Consider the following 24,401-nt stretch of genomic DNA (forward strand, 5'->3'; position numbering starts at 1 on the left):
TTTAGCGAGGGATATAAATCCAAGCTATTCCCTCGCTAAGTAGCGAGGGAATAGCTTGGATTTATATCCCTCGCTAAATTCCCTCGCTAATCCGCAAAATTCTTGTAGTGAAAGTATTATCTTATATAAGTAGTTGTATGTGCCACTTAAATAAATAAATAAGAAAATTAATACTCACTTAAAAATTTGAGAAGAGATATACGTATGAAGTTATTGAGAAAAACTTCAAGTAGGGGTTAATGAAATTTTTTCTAGATTAAATTTTCTTTATTTAAAACTTAAAACATTAAAGTTAAAATAATTACACTAAATAATTATTTTTGTTCCTAATAACTGATTGATTTAAAAATATCTCTTCAAGTTGTAATAATTTCTTAAATTTACATTTTATTGATTTCTGAATTTTATATTTAAGTAAATCAGTAAAATACAAAGTAACGAGGATAAATATGAGTATTTAAAACTTCAATGAATCTATATAATATAAAGTAGAGATAAAGACAAAGAAAATGAATGGAAGAAAAATAGTTAAATATATAGTTGTTTGATAATATATAGTAATAGATAAAGGGAAATATACGTCATCTTGTAACTGATTTTGTCTAAAAAATAATAAATAATCATATACCCTTAACTGATTTTTATTTTGTATATTCTAATTTTATATGTAATAATATGATTATATATATAAATAGTTTTATTTTAATAATTTTTTAAGTATAATTTTATTTCTAAATTTTAATTTGAATTATTTTTTAAATATATTTTTTATCTTTTTTTCTTAAATTTTTGAATTTCTATATTGTAATTTTAATAATTTTTTATTTCTATTAATTAATAATTCTTTTCTTTTTTAATGTTTTATAACATTATTAAAATTTTATTCTCTATAATTTTATCTTATTTTTTATCTTATAAATATAATTTGAATTATTCATTTTATAATTAAATTAATTTTTTTATGAGTTTACATTCTAAGAATCCTAATCTTTGATTATTAGATAGCAACATGAATATTCTGATTATTAAATAGGATAATTATTTAATATAATTTTGAATTTTAAAAAAAATTTTCACCGAATTTCCCATAGATTTATATGTGAGAAATTACCCACAGACAAATCCGTGAAAAATTACCCGCAGAAAAATCTGTTGGAAATTCGTGAAATCACCCATGGAAAATTACCCACGGATTATCCGTGGAAAATTCTATAAAAAAATATTTTTTTATTATTCAAAATTGTATTAAATAATTATCCTATTTAAAGATATTAAATCAATCGTAATTATGTAAATCAAAACAAGTTCATTCATGCAAAATAAAATGTCATACATAACAAATAAAGTTTAGGAGTTCAAATTTAAAAATAACATATAATACGATCAGTAGAATTGTAACATAATGTCTAATAATCAGAATATTCATGTTGTTGCTATCTAATAATCAAAGATTGAGAGGTTTCAATACATTCTTAGAATGTAAACTCATAAAAAATTTAAAAAAATTTAATTATAAAATAAATAATCCAAATTATATTTATAAAATAAAAAGTAAGATAAAATTATAGAGATTAAAAAAAGAATTAATAAATAATAAAAATAAAAAATTATTAAAATTACAATATAAAAATTCAAAAATTTAAGACAAAAAGATAAAAATATACTTAAAAAATTATTAAAATTAAACTATTTAAATATATAATCATATTATTACAAATAAAATTAGAATATATAAAATAAAAATCAGTTAAAGGTATGATTATCTATTATTTTTTAGACAAAATCAGTTACAAGATGACGTATAACTTTATATTAAATGTGAATTTTGTAAATTCAACCGTTAAATTAAAAATCTTTTACTCTTAAATCATATATACAAAATGTTATATTAATCCAAGATAATTTTTTATAAAACAAAATTAAATCTGTCAAAAAATTTATATTTTCGATGAAAATAGGAAAAGCTATATTATTAATGAAATATTTCAGACAAATTTATATTTATCAAAAATATAAAAACTAATTTTAAATTTGATATAAAAATATTATGATATTATTAAATAAGATTTTAAATTAATATTTTATTTATAGTTGATAATTAAAAAATAAAACAAGGATAAATACATTTTTTGAATTTTATATATTTGATTTAAGATAACTTACAAAATAACTCTTGGTAAAGTTATTCCGCTCAATAACTCATGGTGTGTGTTGAATTTTATCGATCCAATTAATTATTAAAAATTATTAAATTTTACTAATAATTAATATAAAAAATTAATTAGTTTTGAAAATAAATTATTTGCTAATTAACAATATAATTGAAACATTAATTATTTTAAATTATTTAACTAAAATCTTATTAACAATTTACTATATGATCTTAATATTTTTGTATAACTAATATCTGATTTTAAATTTAATATGAGAATATTATATATAATTAGATAAGAATTTTAAATTAATATTTTACTAATAGTTGATAATTAGAAAAAGAAAACAAAGATAAATACATTTTTTAAATTTTATATGTTTGATTTAAGGTAAATAAATATATTAAATTAATTAATAATTTATTTAAAATATAAATAAATATTTATAATTTTATAAATTATATTATCATTATAAATTATAAAATTAAATAATTTAAATTATAATTTTAAATAGAAATAAGTAGATGTTAATTATAAAAGTAAGTACATATAAATAAATAATAATTAAATATATTATTATTATTAATTATTATTATTTGTAATATAAAATTATTATATATTATTATTATAGTACAAATATGAGATTGTATATTTGAAGATAAGTTAAATGAATTAATTTGTACTATACTGACAACATACATATACATTTCAGTAGTTTACTCATCATAACTTCACAGTTAAACATGCTTGACCTGGAGTAGTACAGAGATGGACCTTCTAGGAAGTTTTCCATAAATTGCACAATTAAGAATAAAACACGCTAAACAGTGAAATATCGTGAAATAAATCCTTTAAAAGACCAAATATGAGGATTGTTACATTAATAAATTTATTAAAATTAAAAAAAATTATAATTTCTGGTAATTTCGCACTAATAAATCCGTGGGAAAATCCGTCGGAAAGTTACCCACGGATAAAAATACGTCAGTAAATATTTCAAACGAGCAATTTACCAACGAATTGGTGTCCGTTGATAATCTATCAAAAATGCACTATTACCCACAGATTTTTGGCATTTCCCACATATTCTTGCCATCTGTAATAGCGAATTTTCTTGTAATGTGAGCACCACTCTCCCAAATCCAGTGACCTCCCAGAGCACCATTCATATATATCAGTGACTTATCTAAACACCACTCTCAAGAGACTCTGTGAACTCTTCCAATTCGAAAATAGTTTTCCTCTTCAAGTCCTAGACTAGACTCATGCCATAAGGCATTACATGTAATCACGCATCATACATCATACATAATCTACCCACCATCATGATCAACAATCATACACATGTCGTAAGATATCACATACAATAATACATCATACATTATACATGGTCTACCACCATTATGATCGATAAACATACCCATATAAACATATATATATACATGTCATATCATATTCAACCATTCATACGTATCATCACATGCATACATATAAATCATATACCTCACCATACATCATATATCATATATGATCTAAAACTTCAACTTTAAACATGCATAAACATCAATTTAAATCAATTATTTATAAATATAATCACGCTCGGCGCAGTCAGCTCGCGCCTGACCTAACACCAACCCAAGAACTTTAAGCTCTTCTACGCTTGATGCACTCAACTTGCGCCTGACCTAATCTAAATCAAAGAGTTTCAAAACCCTCATCCAAAACAACACATTTTGCTACATGCAAACACAAAACACAATACACTGACTCTATACAATTCAAAATAAACTCATATCTCACATGCATCCAAACTATGCATCAAAATCTTCTTTTTTCTGAAAAACCCCAAACTCCATCTAAACATTCATGCACCTATTAAATTTGTAAACTCACGCAACCTAGATAATAATAAAAAAATAAACAGAGATGCACACTTTAACCTTTCATCAAAACATTCAAAATTCTAATTAACATACAACCTCCTTGGATTCAATCGCTAAAAATTATAGACTTCGGCTAATTGGATCAACCTGCTCTGATACCACTTAATACAACACCTTAATGTAATACCCAATTTATATAATAATAATTATATACTTATATAATATTTTCGCAATTATATCATTAACAATATTTTTTTTAATAGGAATAAATTTACAATAACAAATAAAATTACAATAGATTCATCCCTCCACATTCCAATTCCTTCCAAGGAAGACAACAACAACTACAAAATGATCTGAAATTCCAAGTAAATCTATCTATTTTATAATATATTTAATTTTAAAAACAAAGAAAAGAGAGAAGTGAGAACAAAATACAATAATTCAAAAAGATATACAGAATTATTTATAATCAATATTAAACATATATATATATATATATATATATATATATATATATAAATATATATACAGATCATATATTATATTTTTATGATACAATAAACTTTGAATTATAGTGATTAGTCAAGATAAATGAGCATCATAATATATCAATCGATAAAAGAATATTTTACTTTAACCAACAATAAAATATTTCACCTTCATTTCTTACTCATTTAAATTTCCAAGGTCAAACCTCTAACAAATAATTCAAACTTTATCTTCTATAACCATAGAACAATATTTATCTTTATAAATACGTGAAAAAATAACAATACGAGTCCAAGATATAACAATTATATCATAATTGATTATAAATATATTTATAATAAATATATTTATAATAAATATATTTACGTAAAAAAATATATATTAAGAGTACCAATGATATAAATAAAAATGATAATTCTTATAAAATAATTAAACAATATAAAATATAAACACCTTAATAATTGTTATAAATAAAAAATAATCATAAATTAAACAAATAAATGAGATTAAAGACACCTCACTAGATAAATACACATAAAAAATAACATAAATAAATAAACATAATAGTAAATAAAATTTTAAAGAAATAAATTCTCTTTCCCCTTATCTAGATAAGCAAGAACTAAAACTTGAACAAAACCTCCTCCTCTGAATTCTCTCTTTCTTTCCCTCTCTTTCTTTCTCTCTCTTCCCTCTCTCTAAAATTTTCACCTTCTCAATCAGTATAATTTTTTTCACCCCTGTCTCCTATTTATAAGCATCCAAAGATTCCTGGAACGGCCTGTACTGAATCCAAAACAGCCCATTCCGGAACCTTCGAATATATATAAAAACGGGCCGTTCAAGGATTTCTTTTAACACATATTGACTATAAAACTTAACTTTTTTAGACATTTTTCTTACTCTAGAACGACCTGTTCCACTTTTGAGAACGGCCATTTTGAGCCCAAATTTAACGTTGTTACTTGTATTCAAACAAATGTACGAGATAAGCATGTATTGTAACATCACAAAATTTACATAATTGTTAATTATTATTATATTTATGAAAATTATTTTTCTATATGTTCACATTTGAAGGTTATGCCTTCTTGCATCCCTTTCCTATCTTGCATCTAACAACGTGATGGAAAGTTCATTAGCCGAGTATAATTTGTGATTTTCTAAAAATCCTGTTCTATCTGTTACTCTATAGTAATTTTCTTTTACTTGACAAAAGAAACTTTCTATTTTACATGGATCACATATCTTCATATTACTAAGAATTCTAATTACTTCTGGTTTGTCATCTATTCTAGCTTCGTCTGGTCCATAACCAAAATATTCATCGAATATTTCTTTTGCTAGAGTATTTAAGTAACTGATTTTTATCTCTGATCCTGTGTCACTACCTGATGCTCCTACAATACTAATTTGAGTATTCTGAACCTGTTGTTTTATATTTTACATAGGTAATAAACTCATTTATTGTAAGATTACTAATTGTATTATCATCTAATTGTACTAGCATTTTTAACTCGTTTATCCATATTAATACTTTATAGAAATAGAAATACTATTAGAAGAATTCCGCATGTATAGTCTAACCTTAAAAGTAAGAACAATTAAAGAAGTATAAAGAAAAAACGTATCCATGTTCAGATGAAATATGTAGTTGGAGAAGTCAGAAATTTGGTATCAGGCTTTAGAATTTCTACAAAACTTAGTAGAAAAAGATAAACAGCAAATAGTAAATTTCTTCAAAAAGAAACCAGTAGTTATAGACAGATTATGAATGAAATAGATAAACTTGTTATTCAATCTGTTATTAAGACTTTCTTGAGATTGTCTTAATAGTTCTAAAATACTAGCTATCTGATCTGATGGAAGATCACTTATATTTTGTTATTTAATTCTAATATTAATTCATTTATTTTTATTATCTGTTCTTTTATAGCTATTAATTCTAGTTTTATTTTTTCTGCATCTATTTCGAGTTCTCTAGGAATAGCTGCTTTGCTCCATTGATCATAAATGCCTTGGTTGCCATTGAATATGACATAATACCTTTGTCTTTCTTCTTCGTTTTGCTGAGATTGTTGTTCCTTCTTTATGAATAAGTCTGGTGTTACAAGACTAGTTGATGCTGATTCTTCTTCTAGCTGAAGGATTGTTATGAGAGCTGCTAATTCCTTTTCTTTTTTGCTTGCTTCTTTTTGAAATTGTCTAACTTTTTCTTTTACAGCTTCTATTTCTTCTTCTACCTGTTTTTTCCGTTCCATTAGGGTTGCTTTGTAGGAACCGGACATTCTCTGGGCAATGTATCTGCTAAGTTCTCCTTACCTGGTATAAGAACTGATATAAAATCGTATTCTTGAGCCTTGAGACTCCATCTAAGTAGTCTTCCAGAATTATAAGATTTTGTAAACTTATATTTTGTAAAATCCTTTGTGTAAGAAGAATCTGTTTGAAAAATAAATTTTACTGGTTGTAAATCTAATTTGAATTTTTCTAAAGCATTAATAAAAGCTAATGTTTCTTTCTCATGAACTGTATAATTCTTTTCAGCTGGCTTAAACGTTCCTGAAACCCATTTGGATAACAGTATTCGTTTGCAATTATCTCTTTCTCATGAGCTGTATAATTCTTTTCAGCTGGCTTAAACGTTCCTGAAACCCATTTGGATAACAATATTCGTTTGCTATTATCTCTAGATAAGGGTGGCTTATCCTTTGATAATTCTGATTGCTTTTGTGGCATACTTAAGACTTTCCGTCTTTGCCATTGGTTTTACCCAATTCTATTTGCTTTCTTTCTTCTTTTTCAAAACGTTTTATCCACGTTTTTAATTCAGAAGGTTTGTTCTGAGTAGTAAACTGTTTGAATTCTTCATATACATCTGGAATAGCTTGAAGAACTGCTCTCTGTATTTAAAATGAGTAGATCTCCTGGTTTTGCAAGATATAATTTTGGAAGTTGTTTACAGTTTTTTTTACTGCAATAGTTGCTTCTTCTGTCCATTTCCATGGTATTTTTTCTGATATCATTTTTTGTAGTATTTCCCATTCAATGCTAATCCTTTTATAAAGCCTTTTTCTCCTATATATGTAAGACATCCTAAAAATCTTTGTATTTGATTTCTATCTTCTAATTGGTCTGGAAACAATTCTATTTTTTCTAATAAATGTGCTTGTGGCTCAATAAAGCCTCCTCCTAATATTTTCATCCCTAAAAATTCTGTTCCTGTGGATGTTGTTTACAGTTTTTTTACTGCAATAGTTGCTTCTTCTGTCCATTTCCATGGTATTTTTTCTGATATCATTTTTTTGTAGTATTTTCCCATTCAATGCTAATCCTTTTATAAAGCCTTTTTCTCCTATATATGTAAGGCATCCTAAGAATCTTTGTATTTTATTTCTATCTTCTAATTGGTCTGGAAACAATTCTATTTTTTCTAATAAATGTGCTTGTGGCTCAATAAAGCCTCCTTCTAATATTTTCATCCCTAAAAATTCTATTCCTGAAGTAGCTATTCTAGCTTGTTATAGTGATCTTCTTTTAATAAACATGGTGAATATTATTATATCATCTATGTATGCTAAACTGAACTCTCTAATCCTCTTTTTATTTCGTTATGATTTTTTACATAAAAGGCTGGTGCACTATGTGGACTAGTACTTGATATATTATTCTCTTTTCTAACATACTAGATTTTTTACATAAAAGGCTGGTGCACTATGTGGACTAGTACTTGCTTCTATTATTCTCTTTTCTAACATACTAGCTGTTTCTTCCTGAAATTCTTTAACATCTTCTGAATATGGTATTCTATTAGGAATATTTATTTCTTTATTAGGATCTAGAAGTTCTATTTTTACAATCAATATTATTCTTATTTTTATCTGGATCTAAGGGATTTTGACTATTTACTTTATCTTCTATTGATTGATAAACTATTTTGTAAATCTGAAATATTGTTTGTCTTTCTATTTGTCTTAATATTTCCCCCCCGTAAAAAGGAAAAAGTATTGTAAGTAACCACCTGACTTTTCTGATTGTTTAGTTCGGGACATCTAATACTAACTGTATCCAATTTCTGAATGAATGGATAATATAACTTGAGAAAGTTATTTCCTAATATTAATGGAACTCCTGTATTTTGTTTATATAGACTAGGTAATGGGAATCTTTTTTTCTTCCATTAAAAGGACTAAATCGGTTGCCTTTTGATTTAGGCTGATAGTCTTATTATTTGCTATTCTAACTATAATTGGTTTTTCTATTTTCTTCCAATTCTTTGGTGGTAACAATGTATCTTGTCCAAGACAAATTCTAGCACCGGTATCTACATATGCTCTTACCTTTTTATTAAAAAGTTTTACTTCTATAAAAGTACTATTTTTACTCATCTGAATTTACTGAAGAATCTGATTCATAGGAACTTTCTGAATCAATACTATATGTTCAATAATTTTTCCTTCCTCATATTCATCTTCTATAGGTTTGAAACCTATACTATATATCATATGTAATTTTTTATCTTTAGTATTATCTTTATGAATGACCAATTTCTTGGCATTTCCAACATCTACAGTTCTTTTTTCCTCTAGGACAAATTTTTGATTAATCCTTTTGGTTAAAAGATTTCTTTCTAAACCTTCTCTTGTATCTTGGTTTCCATGGTTTATATCTAGTAGAATATTTTCTAGGTACAAACCTTCTTTTTGGGTTTTCTTATATGGTTTACTACAACCATACGATTGTGGTACGTCTTCTAGCTGCTTACAACATCTAGGATTTACTTCTTTACTATAAACATTTTCTATTTTTCTCAGACATAGTTGTTGTCTATATTCTTTTGCAAATCTTTCTATCAATCCTAATGTTTGCTTTCTTCTAGTCCTGCTAGGATCTGTTATTTATTTATTTATTTTTTTTGAATATACTGAGTCATAGGATATGGTAATTTACTAATTACTATTTCTAACAATCCTGTTCTATCTGTTACTCTATAGTAATTTTCTTTTACTTGACAAAAGAAACTTCCTATTTTACATGGATCACATATCTTCATATTACTAAGAATTCTAATTACTTCTGGTTTGTCATCTATTCTAGCTTCGTCTGGTCCATAACCAAAATATTCATCCAATATTTCTTTTGTCCTACAATACTTAATTTGAGTATTCTGAAGAAAACTTGCTAAATATCCTGTTTTATATTTTACATAGGTAATAAAGTCATTTATTGTAAGATTAATAAATTGTATTATCATCTAATTGTACTAGCATTTTTAACTGGTTTATCCATATTAATACTAGGTCTTGTGCATTAGAGGCGCAATCTATATCTAGGATTCCTCCCATAATAGATTTTACTCTTTCTATATATTTTGGTGGAATATTTATTTGTATCTTTCCTCTATTGCTAATATAATTATTTCCATATGTATAATCCTGAAAGGATTTTGCTAAGTTTTCATTTCTATTTTCTCCTTGAAAACTAGTTTCAGGTTCTGGTGTTCGTTCTCTTTTCGGTGTTCTATTGCCTGGTGTTCCTGGTGGTGTTTTGTTCATATCTATTCTAGGGTCTTCATCATCACTATCTAATCCATACACAATTCCCTGTGTGTCTTCTTCATCTATCTTTCCCATGTACGAATTTTCTATTTGAAGTTTTTCCACTAACTGTGTTAGTTTATCTATTTCATCCATTATATCCTAACTGGTTATCTCTTTCTACTAAGTTTTGTAGAAATTCTAAAGCCTGATTTGGCGTTAGACATTCTTGGCTACTAGTAGAATCTTCTTGTTTTCCTTGTTTTAAATAATCTGAGACTCTGATATTTGTACTTGTTTTCTTTAGGTCTTCTGACTAACTGTTCTGTTATTCAATCTGTTATTAAGACTTTCTTGAGATTGTCTTAATAGTTCTAAAATACTGGCTATCTGATTTGATACTTTTGGAGGATCACTCATACTCACTTAATTCTAATAGTAATTCATTTGTTTTTATTATCTGTTCTTTTATAGCTATTAATTATAGTGTATTTTTTCTGCATCCATTTCGGGTTCTCTAGGAAATTCTATTTTGTCTATTATTTGTAGTTGTCTATCTCTAATAGTTTTTAATACTGATTTCATGGGTCATTTATCTCATTAAATAAAACATCTAATATATATACTAGTATTTCTGTTTGATTGTTCTGTATTCTGAATAATGATTGTACATTAGCTGATAAACTTTGTTGGGAAATTTCTTTTCCTCCTCCTATAACATATTCTCTTTGAAGTATGTTTCTAGGAATAGTAAAATATTTTTCTCTTATAGGTATAGCTGGGTATGAAGAACTATCTATTGTGTATACTAATTCTTCTAACTTTTTAAATGGATTTTCTAATACTTTAAAATCTCTTGTTTCTTCCATTTTAGCTTTCTTGTTAATACTAGAACTATCACTATGTATCCTATTAAGATCCTTTCTTTATTATCTAATTTTAAGACTCTTAAAAGCCCTTTCATGACACTTAATAATTAATTGCTCATATTTTTTAATTCTTATTATATCTCCCTTTTTTACTGCCTTATGATACTGTTGAATATATTTCTCGAAAGATTTCATGGTGATAAAATCTTTTTCTGTTCTTTTAACATTTTCTCTAAACTTTGTATTCCCATTTTAATAAAGCTTTTACTATTTTGATACCTCTCTTCTGTTAACATTTTTCTTTCTATGGTTGTTTTTTAATTCTTTTAGATCTGTTTATAGCTGTTTGTCTAATTATTGGAGACTGTTGATCTTTCATTTTAATCTATACTGTCTTAATGCCTAAATCGTCTGCCTTGCTCTGATACCAAATTATTTCTTTTTTATCTTTATGCTTTCGGTTATCAACTGGTAATTAAATCTTACAAATTATTTCTTTACTGAATATTATTTCTGCTTCTGTAACCTTATTATTAACAACTGTTTCTCCTGTGAATGTTATATAACTTATTTCTTGATCTAAATCATATACTTCTTTGGCTAAGTCTGGACTTATATGACTCGAACATGCTCCTGTATCTATTAGTACTACTGTTAATTCTCTGTTTACTTGAGCAATAATATGATACTGACTGTAATTCTGAGAATCTAAATTGATTTTAAATTCTTTCATGCTTCTTTTTGTTAATAACAATGGTTCTATATGATGTGAATCGAAATATATTGAGTAAGTAGTTAATATACCTGAGGATTCTTCTGTCCCGATCAACCCAAATCGGATGGACTATACGCCTTCCTGGCTTTTCCTGTCCTCGAAAATCTCCAGGGCTCCAGATCTTCCTAACAGAATACCTTTCTGTATATTAACTCTTTACTCGCTATCTTTCTGATTTCTTAGCTACTCATAGTATCTGAACTCATAGATATGAAAAACATAATTTTATTCATAAGTGGGTATATTATGATGGATGTTGGTTCTAAGGATGTCTCTTACTTCTAGAGACTTCCTTATATAGACTTAAGAGACGTAAGAGATCAGGTTCTCTTTTACAGGTCTCATTTATTTGATACAAAAAAGTGAAAAAGACGCGCACCTAGATGCTCATTATACGATAGTAGTGGACCGACAGGTCACATCTACTTTTATTTTACAGCTAAGGGTATCTTAATAATTTTAGAGTGACATTACATCATTCCTCAATTATTTCGATTCCATGGCATAACTCGCATACATGGTCTTCGGGAAATTCTTCCTGAAGCTTCTTGCAAACTTCCTGCTTGATATCGGGTCCAAAGTCGAACTGGATCCGAACTAAGTTTTCCATGAATGTATGAACAAGCTTAATGTCATATTCCATGGGTTCTTTAGCTTGAAGACTCCATATGAGGACTGATTTGGCTGAATAATTGATTCTTCCCTTGACCTTTATGCTTCTGGTTAATAATAGGACATAATTATTAAGAAAATGAGTTAACTCATCTTCGTGTTCTGCCTTTCCAAAATCTGGATAGTTGTGATTGCTAACTCCAATCTGGCATAGTTGGATTGCTGGCTGAATTACTTTACCTCCTTCAAATACTGGAATTGTTCCATATATTTTCAGGAAACCTTCATTCTTTTGAAGAATTTTGCTTAGATATTGACTGATTGCTTTCTTCATGTTTTCTGGAAAATATTTGAATATTTCCAGAGATGTGAAGTAGATACAACTGAGTAGTCTTGACTGGAACATCATGTATACTTTGATTGGGTCTGCCTCTGGTAGTGCTACCGCTTTTGGCCCTGTTGCTTTACTGGTTATTGGATAAATACTGGTTAATTTGTCTTCTTCTGAATATTTTAACAAGAAATCGTATTCTTGTTGAAATATCTCCTTAGTGAGCTTAGTGATTTCTTCTTTTTCTTGTTTTGTCTTAATATTATGAATTGTAAGGTTTTTGAAGCTGGGTATTTTTCCTAAGTTGGTAAATTTCTTAGGACTGCTTTGTTTGGTTGGTAGACTGGCTGCTTTTCCTGCGGCTGTAGCTTTGTATTCGGCTAGAGCTGCTTTGGCTGCTTCTAAAGTGAGGAATTTTTTGAATTAGCTTCAGATGTAACATCTTTCTCTGAGTAAAAACCAGGAACCTTTGGGTTTGGCAATAATTTATCACCATTCAACATTAAAACAACAGAGGACATGTTTGGCCTATCTTCTGGCCTTTGTTGCACACATAACAGGCCTACCTGAATGCATCGTATGACTTCTGTGGGTGTGCATTGTTCTCCTAACACTTTGTCCAATAGTTCCATTGTCCTCTCTTCATTCCATAATCTCCATGCCTGAGACAGAGTTAGTTAAATTAGATTGAGTAAAATAATTCAATTTATATTGATTAACAACATAGTCAGATCAATATACTTAGATGTCCAAGAAGATTATTGTAGTGTTCAGGGTTTGAAAATTCTGTGTTTTTCTTTCCACTAACAATCTCTAATATTATCACACCATAACTAAACACAACTGATTTCACTGAGAAATGTCCACATGCAGCATACTCAGGAGATATATAACCACTGAAAATAATTTTTCCGATGTTAAGTAAGAACTTGAGAGCACAATATCAACTTGAGAGCACAATATTAAAGAATCATAGTAATATGGAAACTAACTTACTATGTTCCAACTATCCTATTTGTGTTTGCCTCAACTTGATATCCCAAAAATAACCGTGCCAAGCCAAAGTCTGAAATTTTGGGATCCAAATTTGCATCTAGTTAGATGTTGCTTGTTTTAAGATCTTTGAATAATCCTCATCCTAGAGTCTTGATGAAGATACAAAAGCCCTAAAGCTATGCCACTAATAATGTTGAAACGAGTATGCCAATCCAACAACTTTCTTTTGGTCACATCTAATAAAAAAGAGACATGTATTTAACATAGCAGTTGCAACCTCCATAATTTCATATACCACAAATATGAAATTAAATACATAGATGTTTAGAATAAATCATAAGGGCTCCAACCAAAAACAAACTTGTCCAAGCTTTTGTTGGGCATGTATTCATAAATTAACATTTTTTCTTCCCCTTCGATGCAACAACCCTGAAGCTTTACAAGATTACGATGCTGAAGCTTTGCGATCAATGCTACTTCATTTTTAAACTCTTCCAACCCTTGTCCTGATTTCTTTGAAAGTCTTTTTACTGCTAACTCTTGTCCATCTATCAGTGTGCCCTGAAAAAAATCATCTGTTAAAGTTAGAAAGTTTTTAAGCAAAATAGAAGTTCTGTATGTTAGTTTTCTTTATCACCTTGTATCCAAAGCCACCTTCTCCAAGTTTGTTTCTGATTGAAAAGTTTTCGGTAGCATTAGCTAAGACCGACAAATTGAAAGTTGGCAAATCAACATCTTCCTTTTTCTGTTTAATTTTGTAATGCTTGCTGAAAAGTTTTCTTGCTGCCCCTGATTGGTTGGAAAATAAATGTATTTAAACACTAACACGTAAAACTGATATGCACAGATTTTGTTCTTTTTTTCTTAATCCTAATAGGCTATATTCGATAGTAAATTACATCTATGTACGTACCTGTATTTTTTATTATAAATATGCATGCGCTTATGACTAGTCCGAAAATAATCACCCCAACTGTGATTTCAACTATCTTTTTCTTCATGTTTCCATGGCCAGCTTGATCTAAATGAAACAGAGCATGATCAGGCACCAACTTTAAGAACAACAGCTATTGATTGAAGCTGATAAAGTGAATATACTCACATTAGATGACCGAGTGAGGAAGCAAAACATTATTTAATTTAGAAAAGTAAATGCCATCTAATATATATCATGCAATACCAGTAACTTTCATTCCGCTTAGCAAAATCTCACAACCCACAGATCTTCCTTTTAATGATTGTCTCGGGCATGTCATTTCAAGCCACAATAACAGAAAGAAAATAAATCTAAGGCAAAATACACAGTGAAAATAAAAGATTACCTAATTCTGAAGCAGGGACTCTGATATACAAGTCTTGTCACCATTGAGAGAATTTCCTCATGTCAACTAGAGTATTAAACCAAAGCAGACAGCCACTTCCTCCATCTCGAATATCTAAAGTTGCATATGCTGTACAAGAACAGTTTTTAAGACATGAATTCTTACATTCGTCAAGGTTCATGGTTCTATTGTACGTTGATGAAGACGTGTCTGGTATTTTCATGTTGGTGTACGTCAAGAAGCCATCTGTATAACTGTCTTTGCAATTTGATTTATTCCTTGGAACACATCCATTGGACCAAATTGATATATTCCATTGATTAGGAGACTTGGGAACATACCCTTTCATGCATTCACAATTTGGACTGTTACCATCATAATTGCATATAGCATTTGCGCCACAAAAGGCATAACTCTCGCATGGATCTTTCTCCCCATTTGAGACGAGTTGCCGGGTGCTACTTTGAGTAGTCCAAAACCAAGTCTGCGCTGTGCCTGATGGGGTCAGTCTATATACGCAGAAGACCGATCTATCAAGAAGCCCGTACTCAAAATACACCTCTTTTTCATTCAACACAAATTTTTGCGTCGTTTCACGAGTTGAATCTGGATTTCTAGTATTAGACAAGCCATTCCATGACCCTGCTCTAGTTATTATACGAATTCCCTGGAATTCAAATGATTGAGGGTACCCTCTGAGATCAACTTTTCCAGAATATTCTCCCACAGCAGGATCATCAACACTTTTCCAAGATGATAGAGATCTTTCTAGACCAGTCTCCAAGTTCCATCCAAATTTCATTCCCGGCAACAATGTATCACCCGGATAATCAAAACTCTGCCACAAGATATTGTCATCGTTAGTTCCTTCTCCATTTCTCACTACAAAATTTCCCGAATCCAATGGATGAGCAATTGGATTATTCTTATTCGCTGCTTTGGTGGATATATTGGATGACCAGATGGTGCTGTTAGTGCCGTTGAGAAGCACAAGAATCCCATTTTCATTGAGTTTGAGAAGTCCTAATTTATCATCAAGAGGTTTATTTCGGTTAGCCACCCACACCACTGTTAAAGGGGATACGTTTGTGTACCATATACCCAAGTATCTTCTTGTTGAATTTCCTGGACTGAAGAAACCCACTTCAATATTCCACCTGCCGAAACCAAAGTTTGACCATCGCTGATAGATTGACTCACTGTTAAACGCTCAACTGAAGTGGAAGTTGTAATCATGCAGAAGAATAATAAGAACCAAATGAATAACATTTTGATTTTTGATTCTATGGAAGCAATGACTTCTAAATTACGTTTGCAACCACTATATGGCCTCTACCTACCACTAGTAGAAATAGTTCGTGTTTGTTTTACTTTGCTCGTGAATTCCAAAGCTCGTTCAACATAATTTTCCTCTCACGTAGCTTTGGTGTTGAATGGAATTGGATGATAATAGAAACATGCTATTAGAAGGTTAAGGAAGACAAGTTATTGCGAGAATATAAGAGCTTTTCTAATTACGCGGAGGAAGAGGATAACTATTACATAAATGAACTGATTAAGGAAGGGGGCGAAAGGGAAGTTGCAAAGGATCAGTATTACAAATGGTAGATGGTTCGTAGAGTAATACCAAGACAACACTCATTGATGTCAGAAAAAGACTTGCTTAGAGTGACAGTCACAGACAACCGTAGAGCAGTTGCGTGGAAAAAGTCATAATAGTTGTGTAACGAAATAATCATCCATTACAGCGAAGTGTGTTGAATAACTTATCCTATAACTTTCACTTTGAAAAATAGAAACACTACTACTAGTTGTACATCGGAATTCAACTTGACTTTGCAACCACAAAGGCGGTATTTTTCATATTATGTTAACTAGATATTGAGATCATTATAAATGACTTTGCAACAGTGCAATGCTACTTCTATGTTATTTTTTTTAACTTCATGATAGCGTGGTAATTTTGATATTATATTACTTACTTTTTGACATCATGATAGTGCTCACTTCTTACCTTTTAACATCATTTTTTCTTGGAAAATCTAACTTAATTGTACGTTAACGAGATGGTGCAGTTTCATAGAGTGTAATTTGTAATTAAGTTTTTATAGAGATTCAAGGATTATCTCTAAGTTTTGACAAAGTTTACATCAGATTGAATTTTGCATATCACCTTCAAACATATGGTAATTTTGAGGGGATACTTCAATTGTTAGAAAATTTATTGAGAGCTTGAGTTGTAGGCTATCTTAGAAGTTGGGATGACATTCTACCTTTGGTGGAATTTACCAATAATAATAATTTTCATGCTACTATAGGCATGACTCTTTGAAGGATTTGAGTGTATAAGATCTGTCCAACACCTCTATTGCTACAAGGAGGGTGATAATATGGTTGTGGGATTGGAGTTGGTGTAGCAGACTACTGAAAAAGTGAAACGATTTGAAAAAGGATGAAAATTGCCCAAAATAGACATAAACCTTAAGGTGAAAAGATAAAAAAAAAAGCCCTTAAAATTTAAAGAGGGTATCATGTGTTTCTAAAGGAGACACCCATTATTAGAGTGGAAGGACAATAATGTTTGAGGAACTGACCCCTAAGTTCATTACACCTTGTTAGATCCTTCGTCATCTAACACTACTAAATTTTAATCCTTTAGCAACATTTTCTTGTTTACATTTGTTAAAATATTACTATATATTATATAAATGTTATTTTGTAACACTTTTTTGAAAAATGTTATTATAGATAGAGTAACATTTTTTATTTTAATATTATTCTTTCCAATTATTTTCAAAATCAAAGTCCCATATCGAGTAAAAAAAATTTACATAAGTTATTTTGCAACATTTTTTTGAAAAATGTTACTATAATTGCTTCTAAAATCAAAGTCCCACATCGAGTAAAAAAAAATATATTTCTCTTATATCTAATTGTAACCCATAATTAAAGTCCCACATCGAATAGATTAATGACTCATAAAAAGTATATATACTCATATAGTTATATTTAAGATAAATGAAATTTGATATTCTATGTATAATTAGTGGTGACTAACTAAAAATTTCTTTCCCTAAAAACTTAAAGAATTCTTAGAAGTTTAGGAGACATATTAATACAATAATTGATAGTAATATTTAAATTAAAATTAATTATTTTATAAGATTAACAAAATCTTGGTAACATTATTAAAATATTACAAAAATACTACTTTGATAACATTTAAAAAATGTTACCTAATTATGCAAAAATGTTACTAAAAGTCTTTAGCAACATTGACTATATACAACATTTGATAATATGTTGCTAAAACAAATTAGCAACATTTATACATAATTAAGTAACATTTTTTAAATGTTGCTAAATACCATTTGTGTTGTAGTGTAAGTCCAATTGCATATCGAGTTGCTTTACCTCCTTCGTATGTCCAACCTAAACAATATGTTCCATGTTTCTTAGGTTTGGCTGTGGTCATGAATGGTCTTCCTAAAATAATAGGAATGTCCATCTCTTCTTCAATATCTATGATCACAAAATTTGTTAGAAAGATGAGCTTATCTAACTAAACAAACAAGTCTTCCACCACATGTACACCTTAAGTTTTTTTAAATTATTAAAAGGATGTTTAAATTGATAAAAAGAGTTTTATAAAATATTTTAAAGGTTTTCAATAATTATGAGTATTTTAATTAAATAATAAATATTTGTGAAATAATTTTGTATAATATTTATCGGAGAAATGTGTGCTTTTATGATATTTTATTATATATTTTGTTGGAGAAGTATAGGTTAAGTTGTTAGTCTTTATGTATTTATATATATATATATATATATATATATATTGTATTATTTTATTTTATAATTGTTTTAATTAAAAGGGAAGGGAGTTAGGTCTTTTTCTAAAAGAGGGGTTTTACAAGAGAGGAGTCACTTTATGTTTTATGTTTCTCATCCATTCTCTTTATATTTTCGTGATTCGAAGAATTGGAAGAACAAAAGACAGAAAGAGGTCACCTCAAAGGTCTGTGTTCATTGAGGTAAGGAGGAGTGAATAGTCTCGCTCTAGGTGTGAGATATATGTTAGGTAATGAAATTGATCATCAATTTTTTATTTGTTATTGTATATTGTGGAAGAGGAATTTCAATTCTTTCTTGTAATTTGTGAATTCCTATTTTATACTCTTCTTATGCGCATCATATGTGATGTTTATATGTGTGGTTAATTTTGTGTAATTTGTATTGTTTGAGAATTTGGAGTGTTTTTAGTTTTTGTAAGAAATTCTTAATTTATATAATAAAGCGAAAATTAAATTTCAGTGATTGATGGTATGATAGAGTAGCATTAGGCCTTAATTGTGATTTTTATCCAATGGTTTGGAGTATTGAGGTTTTGGATTTGTATTGTGAAATTTTCGTGTAGTTTGTAGGTTCCTCACAAACTAGTATCGCACTAGATGTCAAATGGACCACGTCAAGCACCATTTGATGTTGTTCCTACAAGGTTTCACGTTGGGCATGGCATTAGTCACGTCAGGCGTAGGTGCAACAAAGAGATTTTATCCTCTCTGTATCGGTTGCAAAAAATTTTGTGCTAAGCATGATAACTTTAGAATTAGGTTTTGTAATCTTCATATGAATTGTAGTTTTGGATGTTAGATTTCCAATGGCATTGAAATCACTCAAAAAGGAGGTCTAAAATTCAAGTTATGATCAAATTAGTGAACAAAGGTCAAATTGTTACATTCAGGTTGAAACATTGCAGTTTGTAATTTTGAAAAATAGTAAATGGTACAAATAACTCTTGAGTCCAACATATAAGTTGTAGATAATGGTCTTAGATTTTTAATGATCAACTTGATATTATGTATATAGTTCTAGATATTGTGTTTGGATCACACTAGGTCCTAGAAGATTTAATTATGGAAATGCATTTTGTGAATGGTGATGATGAATGACTTTACCCTTTAAATGTTTGATTTTATGAATGGTTTGAGATGCCTATATCAATGTTTAGGAAAAAGAAATCATGAGAAAGAATAATTGTGAACAAGTTATAATACAAGTTGATTGCTAATGACTTGAATTGTTTTGTTAATAACAATGTCTAAGGAATTAATGTGTGATATCAATTAAGTTGTTAGATTAGTTAACTTATTAATGTAAATGTTTAATTTGATGTTGGTCTCATAATGACTATGGTTGAGGTGTTAATATATGATTAGATGATTGCAAAATGATTCTATCTTAAGGTGTTATCAAGAGATATTGTGAACATTGTCTATTTGAATTATGAACATGTGACTCTTGTGTGATACAATGTTTTAGGTGTGTGTTGGTTATGTTGTCCAAGGAATGATATATGTACAATGTATGTGTTTATGATATTGTGAGGTATGGTTGTCGTAAATGATGTGAAATGGTATTGGTATTGGCAAATCATTTTGTGTGGATCCTGTAAGGATTATGTGATGGAAAATTGGAAAATTGTAAATATGCACCATGATAACATGTTGAGTTTCGTGTGGAATGCATCATATACATATTGGAAAATCATTGTGTGTGGATCATGTGAGGCTCATGCAAATTTACAAATTGACAAATTGATATATTTAATTAACGCCATATGCATATAAACATTATAGTCTTTGTCCATTGCATTAAGTGTATGAATGTTGTTGTGAACTGTGATTGGTCTTGTTGCACTATTTTGTCATTGATATATATATATATATATATATATATATATATATATATATATATGTTATTATTATTTCTTGATACTGTGTGTGTAGTTATCCAACTATGTTCTACACTATGAGTTAGAGTGAGATGTTTTCCACTTTTTTTTTTCTTTTGTTGGTGCTCTTGTGTATGTGTAATAGGTGAGGATCATCAAGTGGATGATTAGGTTGGAGATAAGGCTTATGGATTGTACTGAGTGTTGTGTTTTGATAAGATGTGACATCAAGGTTTAGTTAGGATTCCATTTTGTTAGTTTCTTTATTTTTAAGACTTCATGTTAGATTTTGTTTTGTAATTACTATATTGAATAGTTGTCTTAGTTCTTTTGGTGACGTGTTACTATGTAATACCTCTATCCAAGGGGGTTTGTGAACATTTATTCATTTGTAAAGTTTATTTTTGAACACTTTTTTACTCATTATTTTATACATTTATGTTAGTATGTGGGGTAGAAGGTGTTACACCACATTGTAAGGACCTATCACCAGGTTGCCAGGTCTTTTGCATTGGCTTCACCTTCACCTCTCCAATCTTAGAGAGCATGGATAGGGGTATCATATTGATACTTTCCCATAAATCAAAAATATCTTTCTTCACCATCAGATTTCTATATTGATAGGAACGGTGAAGCTTCTAGGATCCTTAAGCTTTGGAGGTAAGCCTTTCTGAACGATGGCACTACAACTTATCGTTAACTCGAATGAAATCCTCTTTTATGAATTTCTTCTTCTTTGTGAGCTACTCATTCATAAACTTAGTGTAGATATGCATTTGCTCTCTCCAAAGCTTATGAAAATGGTATTCATTTGAAGTTGCTTGAAGATATCTAAGAACTTAGAATATTGCCATTATCTACTCTTCTTTGTGGGTACAAAAGGGTATGATAATTCTTTCACCAAGGGTTGTTGTACATTTATTATTCTCTTTTCTCTCACCACTTGATGCTTCATCTTTTTCTCTCCATCTTCCTCATCTACCACTTATTATTTTTCTTCTATTCTTTTTTTCAAATTTATTTATTTTTTCTTTCTCCTTGCTCTTCTCGCCAATCTCCACATCACCCTCTTTTACACTCTGTGTAAAAATAACATTATAGTTCTTTTTAGGATTGGGTTTTGTATTAGCAACAAACTCGTACACTCCCTTCCATGGTGCAAATCTTAACCTCTATGATCCATATGGTTGCTGGCAATGTTTTCTATGATGACGATTGTTTCCTTTGGTGTCTTATAACTAATGTTGCCCCTAGCTAAGGAATCCAAAATAAGTTTTGTGTCATATAGAAATCCATCCAAAAAAGTACAAATCTAGTCCACCTTATCAAGTCCATGACTTAGGAACTTCCTTAACAAATTTTTGTATCTATCTCATGCTCAAGACAGTGACTAATCACCCTCTTGCTGAAATTTATTGATAACTATCTTAGTTTTTTTACTTTCTTAGGAGGGGAGTATTTCTCTAGAATTTAATAATTGGCCAAATATTCCATGTAGTGAAACAGTTGAGAGGGAAAGATTGTGGCTAATAATTATCCCTTCCAAAGAATGAGAAAGGGAACCCCTTGATAATCCATGGTGTCAATGTTATAAGCAAATACACTGATGTGACAACGTGTAAAATTAGTTTTATAGAAGCATATTAATGTAATAACTTATAGCTCAACTTTTATATTATAAACAATAGATAGGGTTTTGGAGATAATAGTGAGACACTCCACATATTGTATATTTTAGAAAGATTTGAGAGAATGAGAAGTTATTGTTTAAGATTTATGTAACTAACTCAACCCTCTATAATTCTGCCCATTCTTATTCAATAAATCTTTTAATTCAATTGAATGTTTTTCTTCTATTCTTAATCTTTATTTTGTCTTGATCACTCATTGCAATATCTTATACATGTACATATAATCAAGGTTGAGAAACCTTTTTCAAATCACAATCTGGAGAATAACATTAATAACACACATTATTAGGAATAGGATAAGTCTTACTAGTCAACATTATTAGACCTTCAATTTTAATGTGGGTTGCTTAACAAAATTCACCAAGGAATTGAGATATTTCTTAAGGAAATTAGAATTTCTCACCAGAGGAATTAGAGTTAAAATGTTATCATTGTTTGTTGATTTAACTTGATAATTACAGAAATTGAATAATAATTGGGAAGGATATGTCTACGAAAGGTTAATGAAATCAATCTCAGACACTTTTTATTACAAAGTTTCAATTATCCTTTCAATCTTTTTATTATTCTAAATACCTAAATATATGTTATTTATCTTTATTGCGCTCTTCAAGCAAATCTTTCTTTTTATTTTACCTTATCATTAAATTCGATTAATTAATCATACCACAAGTCCCTTAGATTCAATACTTGGACTTTTTCCCATTTTACTAATTACAATAATAGTTATGCTTGCAAAAAGTCTAACAAATACGTGCAAGGAAAAAAAAGGTGAATGAAATCAATTCCTAACTTCTTTTATTATAAATCTATCAATCATTTTTGACCTGCTTTCTTATATAAAACCTTAAGATACACCCTTTATTTTCATGCATTCTTTTAAACCTAAATTTCACAAACTCTCTAATTAAATTAAATTAATTAGTTTTACACAAGTTCATGTGGATTCAATACTTGGACTTTTGTCCATTTTATAACTTACAATATTTGGTATACTTGCCAAAAGTTTAATAGGAAGTAGTAAAAACAAAACATTAAGTAAAAAAACAATGAAAACAAAACATAAAATATAATAGAGGTGTCAAAATGAGTAGTATCATATGAGCATGAAATAATAAAATAAAATTCTTAATATAATTTATGAGACATATTAGTATGATGTAAAAAGGATGTTAATATAATTGTGTTGATTCTTCTTCTAATTTCTTTATCATTTCACACTCATGTGCTATGATTCATTTTGTATCTCTACCTTATTTTATGTTTATTTAAACTATGTGCATTTGTAAGGATGATTATGTTATTATATGACTTTTATGAAGTTGTGTCTTTAGTTCTATAATTTTTTGGCTAATAATTAATATATTGTTTATAGATTTTGTTTTGCTATCTATTAGTGCATTTGTTGTATTTATAGGTTTAAATTTTAAAATTGGTTTCAAGTAAATAACAGTAAATTATATTGACATTCCCTAAATTTCTACCAAATTGTACTAAAACCCCTTAATTTTTTTAAGATTTACAGTAACCTCCCTTATATGAAGTCAATGTTTTTCAAATAAATAAAAATGTTAAAGTAATGTATAAGAAATGCTAGTATAATATTTTTCAAATAATTAAAAGAGATTATTGTAGAAGAAAAAGTAGGAAATATTAGTGCAATTTCACGAAACTTAGGAAGTATTAGTATAATTTACTCCATAAATATTTAGTCTCTAAAAAAATAAAGTTGCTTTTGTTTTAAAATTCTTTTGAATTTTAGTTATATACATTTTGATCCTTTCAAATTTTTTTTCCAGTTTGATCTTTCCAAATTTTTGTTGTTTTTATTTTGGTCCTTTTAAGTTTTGGTTCTTATAATTTTCTAGCTTTTCTATTTTGGTCCCCGTAAATCTTTAGCTTTTCTCTATTAGATTTAAGGGTTCGTCTAAGATCAAAGATGAATATGAGACAAAAAAAAGAAAAGAAGTTGAAATTGAATTATATTTTGAAAGGAATAAAAT

General features: G+C 28.7%; 1 protein-coding gene across 5 annotated transcripts; it reads right to left on the reverse strand.

Annotated features, from left to right (window-relative positions):
- Positions 1–6,141: 6,141 nt before the first annotated feature.
- Positions 6,142–16,649, reverse strand: LOC109807096 (G-type lectin S-receptor-like serine/threonine-protein kinase SD1-1). Of its 5 annotated transcripts, none has more exons than XM_083062545.1 (6): positions 14,971–16,649; positions 14,562–14,669; positions 14,286–14,437; positions 13,999–14,209; positions 11,739–13,314; positions 6,142–6,850 (listed from the first exon to the last, which is right to left on the reverse strand). In XM_083062545.1, the coding sequence occupies exons 2-5, from the start codon at positions 14,647–14,649 to the stop codon at positions 13,295–13,297; spliced, it is 471 nt and encodes a 156-aa protein (XP_082918671.1). In that variant the 5' UTR covers positions 14,650–14,669; positions 14,971–16,649; the 3' UTR covers positions 6,142–6,850; positions 11,739–13,294. The 5 variants fall into 5 exon arrangements, 3 of the variants coding, with proteins under 3 accessions (XP_082918671.1, XP_082918670.1, XP_082918669.1); XM_083062544.1 differs by having other exon boundaries at positions 13,649–14,209; positions 14,562–14,728; positions 14,971–16,648; XM_083062543.1 differs by having other exon boundaries at positions 13,649–14,209; positions 14,971–16,645.
- Between the last annotated feature and the right edge of the window lie 7,752 nt (positions 16,650–24,401).

Source organism: Cajanus cajan, chromosome 8 (genome assembly GCF_000230855.2).
Source record: "Cajanus cajan strain Asha chromosome 8, NIPB_CcT2T_4, whole genome shotgun sequence".
Classification (NCBI taxonomy): domain Eukaryota; kingdom Viridiplantae; phylum Streptophyta; class Magnoliopsida; order Fabales; family Fabaceae; genus Cajanus; species Cajanus cajan.

Coding starts and splice junctions, on each gene's coding strand:
- LOC109807096 (XM_083062544.1), bottom strand. CDS start 14,649: ATGAAGAAAAAGATAGTTGAAATCACAGTTGGGGTGATTATTTTCGGA. Junction 14,438..14,561: donor ATTTATAATAAAAAATACAG/GTACGTACATAG, acceptor CCAACCAATCAG/GGGCAGCAAGAAAACTTTTC. Junction 14,210..14,285: donor AAGGTGGCTTTGGATACAAG/GTGATAAAGAAA, acceptor GATTTTTTTCAG/GGCACACTGATAGATGGACA.